The 7017-nt window shown below is 36.8% G+C and overlaps 1 protein-coding gene across 1 annotated transcript; it reads right to left on the minus strand.

Moving 5' to 3' along the window:
• Positions 1-4894: 4894 nt before the first annotated feature.
• LOC125478028 (MLO-like protein 1) lies at positions 4895-6706 on the minus strand. The gene has a single exon (XM_048585699.1). The coding sequence runs from the start codon at positions 6585-6587 to the stop codon at positions 5085-5087; it is 1503 nt and encodes a 500-aa protein (XP_048441656.1). The 5' UTR covers positions 6588-6706; the 3' UTR covers positions 4895-5084.
• Between the last annotated feature and the right edge of the window lie 311 nt (positions 6707-7017).

A 7017-nucleotide genomic window follows, 5' to 3' on the forward strand; every position in this document is an offset into this window, starting at 1 on the left:
ACAACATAAGTTGGAATTCTATACGATATTCATTCAGTTTCTTTCACCGAAATCACTTGGTTTCTTACACGTACAGAGTTATTTTTATAGACAAATTACATTTAAACAAGTGCGCAAATATTGTTTTCGTAATTTATGTCAATCAGACTATAACTTACAAATATAAAGAAAACTACTTACATCCAGTGTTTAAAATATTCATGAAATTTTTGATATTTCGGTCCAAATATTTGAAAAATTAAGGATCGATATGGAAAGGAAGGAGGTGAAATGCAAACTTCATCCTATATCAACAAGATATAAGAAAATCAATGAATATCGACGATATTTATCGATTCACTACAGCAATTTTGTTGCAACCCTGTTGCAGATTTCAAACTTTTGAACTTTATAAAGAATTTTTCTCTAATTTTGACTACATTTGAATGAGTTGACATATTCATCCCATTGTAAATTTTCATATTTCCCTTGAAGACAACAACCAATATCGATATCGGTATTTTCACCTATATCAATACTTTAAACATCGCTTACATGTAAGTAGCCAACTTTATTCGGTTCTAGCTATCAACTAAGTAGCCAACCAGCTATCAACATTGGCATACGACAAAAGCACAACGAGCACACATTCCTCTAGAACATGGCATTGGATTCAACATGTGTCATATGCTATGAGATTGAGATTCACTCTGGATTTATGTGTCTAAAGTTACGAACTGAGAGACATGGATCACTTAATTTCAACCATATGACCTCCATTAGCCTATTTCATTAACCCACTTCACAAAAATTAAAAAATTAAAAAACTAAGATCTCTCTTTCTCAAACGGTTTGAATCTCTCGATCCAGAGACTCAAAGACAAAGATTTCGGAGTGGATTTCATGCCTATGATATGACCCCATGATCCACACCAGCACAACTTGTTCCTATTAAACATTTCCTCATGTCTTCAAAAAGAATCAATATTGTACAATTATACTGTTCTAGTTGGGTCACCACTTTAATAATTCACAGCATCTTTTATTTTCACCTCAAAAAGGAAAATCATCATTTTTTTAATTACCTAACCCATTTGACAATAGTGGCCACGTCAGCATGTTCCTGCCATTTTGTTCTTCTATAAAAACCGAGGCAAGGCCATAAGCAGTTCTAATATCCAACCCTCGTGGCCAAACAACAAACACAGAGACTACCTTCAAGAATGAAGCCCCAAAACACCTGTGGGGAGAGTTCTCTATGTGAAGAACCGACGAGGGGTTTCCGAGAGATGTTCTGGCAGGCTTATCAGGCCACCGCGGTGGTCGTGGCCAAGCAAGGAGATCAAAGAAATGGTAGGGCTCTTTTTGTTTCCAAACCAGTTGAGAGGAGGAGGTGGAGCTGCTCTGCAGAAGACCCCATTAGAACTCTCATATTTTTGGGGTCTTGGAGCCACACCTAGGCCTTGAGTACCTGTTATAAACTATGTCAAATGTGATGTGGAATTTGGGAGATGGATCAAAATTCTTGAAATTTGAAAACATGTATGATAGACTATTGGTGAATTATAATTTATGTGTAATTAAATAACTATTATATGGAAGGTGAACATTCGGGCACCGGAAAAGTTCGAGTCGTGAAAGCAATTTATTTGCAAAGTAAGGTAAAGATGCGTACGAAAGACATTTTCTCCGACTCTTATAAAACGAGAAGTCTTGTTGGCTTATAGTCGACCTTTTTAAATAATTACCAAGATATCAACAACTGTCATGGTCATATGTGATATGTTTTGTATTTGACAAATAAATTATGACAATGGATTGAGTTAAGAGCCCTATGCTTTGTTTCAGTTTCATCGACTTTCTAAGAAGAACTCTAATGAACTATGTTAAGATAATTAATTTTACAAAAATATTATAATTGGTACTGTTTGACTCCTTATATATAAGATATATTTATTTTATTTAGAGGATTGCATGCTTGTACTGCTATACGTTTTCAAGAAATGTAAACCGCTATATATTATGAATTTATATTTTCTTATGTCTTTTTTGAAAATGTTATTAAAATGATTAAAAGTGTTTTTGATGGAATTGATTTTGGATTTCAAAAATATTTAAGCGTTTTTAGAAAAAAATATCATATATGTGTTTTTTACAGGAAGCACTTAAAGTAGGAGAGGTGTTTTCAGTTGTTTTAAATAGCTTCGAAACGAATCCTTATTATATTTGGAAGAAGTGATTTTCAAACTTTTTTTCCTTTCTTACACATAACAACATGTTTATTTACGACATTTGAATTAAATGAATCATAAAATAATAAAAAATACACAAGTAGACATGCGTGTGCAAAGAAATAAATGAACGCGAGGAAATCGTTTCTAATAATTTATTAATTTGAAAGAGGGTGAGAGTTTCTAGTAAGACCATCTCCAATGGTTGGGCTAAAAGCCAAATATTTTAGCCCGAAAAATTTAGCTTTTAGCCCAGAAACAACTTTTCTGCTCCAATCATTCTAGCCTAAAATTTTAACCCGGGATTATTAAAAAATGAATTTAGGCTATTTTTTTTGTTAAATTAAATTTTTAAAAAATAAATAAATATGTAGACTATCGTAAATTAATTTTATGAACATTTTAATCTAAAAAAATTTAAATTCCGATAAATATTGGGTGGAGTCCACTCCGATTTTTGGGCTAAATTTTGGGGGGAATTTGGCATTGGTTTAGCATTTAGCATTTAGCCCAAATTTTCCCCTTGGGTTGGAGTGGGTTTGGGGGGAAATTTTGGGGGGTAATTTGGCTTTTAGCCCACCATTGGAGTTGGTCTAAGGTAGCCAACCCCTTTCCCCAAGTTTTTGGATTTTTGAGCAAGAAATGCAATTGGCCAACATTGACAAAAAAAACCAAAACCTACTTTCATATATTGACAAGATATAAGAAGATCAATGAATATTGATGATATTTATCGATTTACTACAGAAATTTTGCTGCAACCCTGTTGCAGATTTCAAACTTTTGAACTTTTTAAAGAATTTTTCTCTAATTTTAACTACATTTGAATGAGTTGACATATTCATCCCATTGTAAATTTCCATATTTCCGTTGAAGACAACAACCAATATCGATATCGGTATTTTCACCTATATCAATACTTTAAACATTGCTTACATGTAAGTAGCCAACTTTATTCGGTTCCAACTATCAACTAAGTAGCCAACCAGCTATCAACATTAGCATACGACAAAAGCACAACGAGCACACATTCCTCTAGAACATGGCATTGGATTCAACACATGTCATATGCTATGAGATCGAGATTCATTTTGAATTTCTGTGTCTAAAGTTATGAACTGAGAGACATGAATCACTTAATTTCAACCATATGACCTCCATTAGCCTATTTCATTAACCCACTTCACAAAAATTCAAAAACTAAAAAACTAAGATCTCTCTCTCTCAAACGGTTTGAATCTCTCGATCCGGAGACTCAGAGACACAAAGATTTCGGAGTGGATTTCATGCCTATGATATGACCCCATGATCCACACCAGCACAATTTGTTCCTATTAAACATTTCCTCATGTCTTCAAAAAGAATCAATATTGTACAATTATACTGGTCGAGTTGGGTCACCGCTTCAATAATTCACAGCATCTTTTATTTTCACCTCAAAAAGGAAAATCATCATTTTTTTATTTACCTAACCCGTTTGACAATAGTGGCCACGTCAGCATGTTCCTACCATTTAGTTCTTCTATAAAAACCAAGGCAAGGCCAAAAGCAGTTCTAATATCCAACCCTCGTGGCCAAACAATAAACACAGAGACTACCCTCAAGAATGAAGCCCCAAAACACCTGTGGGGAGAGTTCTCTATGTGAAGAACCGACGAGGGGTTTCCGAGAGATGTTCTGGCAGGCTTATCAGGCCACCGCGGTGGTCGTGGCCAAGCAAGGAGATCAAAGAAATGGTAGGGCTCTTTTTGTTTCCAAACCAGTTGAGAGGAGGAGGTGGAGCTGCTCTGCAGAAGACCCCATTAGAACTCTCATATTTTTGGGGTCTTGGAGCCACACCTAGGCTTTGAGTACCTGTTATAAACTATGTCAAATGTGATGTGGAATTTGGGAGATGGATCAAAATTCTTGAAATTTGAAAACATGTATGATAGACTAATGGTGAATTATACAAAAACTATGTTAAGATAATTAATTTTACAAAAATATTATAATTGGTACTGTTTGACTCCTTATATATAAGATATATTTATTTTATTTAGAGGATTGCATGCTTGTACTGCTATACGTTTTCAAGAAATGTAAACCGCTATATATTATGAATTTATATTTTCTTATGTCTTGTTTGAAAATGTTATTAAAATGATTAAAAGTGTTTTTGATGGAATTGATTTTGGATTTCAAAAATATTTAAGCGTTTTTAGAAAAAAATATCATATATGTGTTTTTTACAGAAAGCACTTAAAGTGGGAGAAGTGTTTTCAGTTATTTTAAATAGCTTCGAAACGAATCCTTATTATAATTGGAAGAAGTGATTTTCAGACTTTTTTTCCTTTCTTACACATAACAACATGTTTATTTACGACATTTGAATTAAATGAATCATAAAATAATAAAAAATACACAAGTAGACATGCGTGTGCAAAGAAATAAATGAACGCGAGGAAATCGTTTCTAATAATTTATTAATTTGAAAGAGGGTGAGAGTTTCTAGTAAGGTAGCCAACCCCTTTCCCCAAGTTTTTGGATTTTTGAGCAAGAAATGCAATTGGCCAACATTGACAAAAAAAACCAAAACCTACTTGCATAGATAATAGGGTGTATTCCACAAACTTATCTCAATTTTTATCCGTCAGATCGTATAAATTAAAAAAAATCAAATGAAAAAATTTGACAAGAGGCTGTGAGCATAAAAATGGATGTGTTAATAGTTCCACTCAGATGATATTGCAATCCAGTCCACACAACCTTAAATTAGAAACTCAAGCAGAAAAACAAGACAAGCAAAACATCCAAGATCCAAACTTCTATTTGCTATAACTTCAATTAATTCTAAAAAAAAAAAGAAAAATATATAACTTCATTTAATTATCTTCATTTACTGTCCTCCTTCTTAGTTGCCTTGTTCATAAACTTGGCCATCTGAATTCGCACAGAACCAGCTGCAGAACCCTCATGGGAACTTCCCTGTCCAGAATCAGAAGCATCGTTTTCATTCGCAGCCTGCATTGCCTTCTTCTTCTTCACCTTCTGCGCCCAACCCACAAGCCCCACCTGCACATGGTCGTCGAAAATCGCCTTCTTGAAATGAGTCCCCATCTGCGTAACAATGGCGTAAAGCGGCAGCGTGCTGTAACTGCAGAGTACCTGTATGAACACCCCGATGATCAGCCTTGGCACAATGTACTTCACTTGCCCCATGATGCAGGAATCGAACCCGTACTGAAGCCAAATCCAGAAAAAGAAGGCGATTTCGAAAGCGTTCTGGAACAGTATAAAATGGATCAAGAACAGAACAATTCTGGGTTTTCCGAACCAGAAATGATCGTCTGACGGCTGCACAACGAGGTCCCCTTCGACTGCTATATGTTTCTCTGCAACTTCGTGTGCCAATTGGGTGATGATGTGCTCGAGCTTCGTCCCCACGGCGAGCAGAAGCAAGAAGGGGACGAAGGCGATCCAGAAGTAAGTGTGCCAACCGTTGATGTTCATCAGCAGGAAGATCACCACAAAGATCCACAGATACCAACTGATGCCAACAACTTTCTTGAAATCGTCCTCCAAAGACCGCATCATGTACTTGTGGAAATTGAATTTGGGGTTTCCGCGGCAATGCGTGTTGATGAATCCGAGCCGAAGCGTGATGTAATCGGATTTAGTCACGGATGCGTAAAACTGCTTGATGAACGAATGAAACCAACCGAGAAAGACCGAATTTTTACCCATGCCCAGAAAATGGTCACGGATAAATGCGTGCTGGTGGACATGGGTAACTTTTGTAACTTTTTTCTTCTTGAGAAGTTGCTCCGCGTCGTAATTCTCCTTCGCGATCGCATCCTCCCACACTTTCCATCGGCGAATCTGAATCCCTCCGAAAACCACAGTCAAAACGCAGAAGGTGACGTGGACGATGGCGAGGACGAAGATGAAGATGTGCAGATGGTGCAGAGCTTCGAGCGACAGCAACGGCACCTTGTGTTTTTTAGCGCAGTACCCGATCTGCGACGACTCCTCCTCCGCGAAGAGCCGCCGCATTCCGCCCAAATGGGAGGTGGGTTCTGCCTTCTCAGCCTCGCCGGGGAGTTTGCACGGCAAGAGATGCGCCATCACGTCCTCCGAGACGCAGAACTTGGAGATGAGGTTCTGGAAGACGGTGAGGAGCAGAGAGATGAACCCCATAAGCATAAGCTCCTCCTTGATTTTCTGCAAAGCTTCGTAGAGCGACGTCTGGTTCTTCCTCTTCAGGTACTTGCCACCGTAGTGGAGGAAGCGCTCGGCGGCAAGAGAAAGGGCGACGATCACTGTGCACACCGCCGCGACCACCCATGTCGGCGTGAACTCTAGCGTCTTCCCCTCTTCGCTTTCACCACCACTCATCTTTCTATCTTTTTGTCTTCAGTTCTGTGCCTCTTGATTTATTCAGTTCCCACTAAAATATGCAATCACTGTGCTTACTTTAATCGTACTGCCAACCAAAATTGTTGACTAAATTGAAAAAGTTACGCTACTTTTTTATGACCGAAAGAAAATTAGGAAGAAAATGAGTGGATTTTTTGGAGTTTTTTATGCATTACATTGAAGATGAAGAAGCAACGGTTACAATTTTGCCATGTATTTATCTTAATAATTTGATTTGTGATGGATCCGTGTATCAATTTTTTACATATTTTGTAACCGCGTGCTTCGTAATATATTTTAATAATTCGAATAGCTCATCTTTTAAAATTGTATTTATAGATTATTCTTAATTTGAATAGTTCATCTATTAAAATATTTATGTGTAGTGGAAAAAACTTGAGGAATACAA

This window comes from the organism of the source record quoted next, unplaced genomic scaffold (assembly GCF_019419815.1).
Source record: "Pyrus x bretschneideri cultivar Hongxiangsu unplaced genomic scaffold, Pyrus_bretschneideri_v1 Contig23, whole genome shotgun sequence".
Taxonomy (NCBI): Eukaryota; Viridiplantae; Streptophyta; class Magnoliopsida; order Rosales; family Rosaceae; genus Pyrus; species Pyrus x bretschneideri.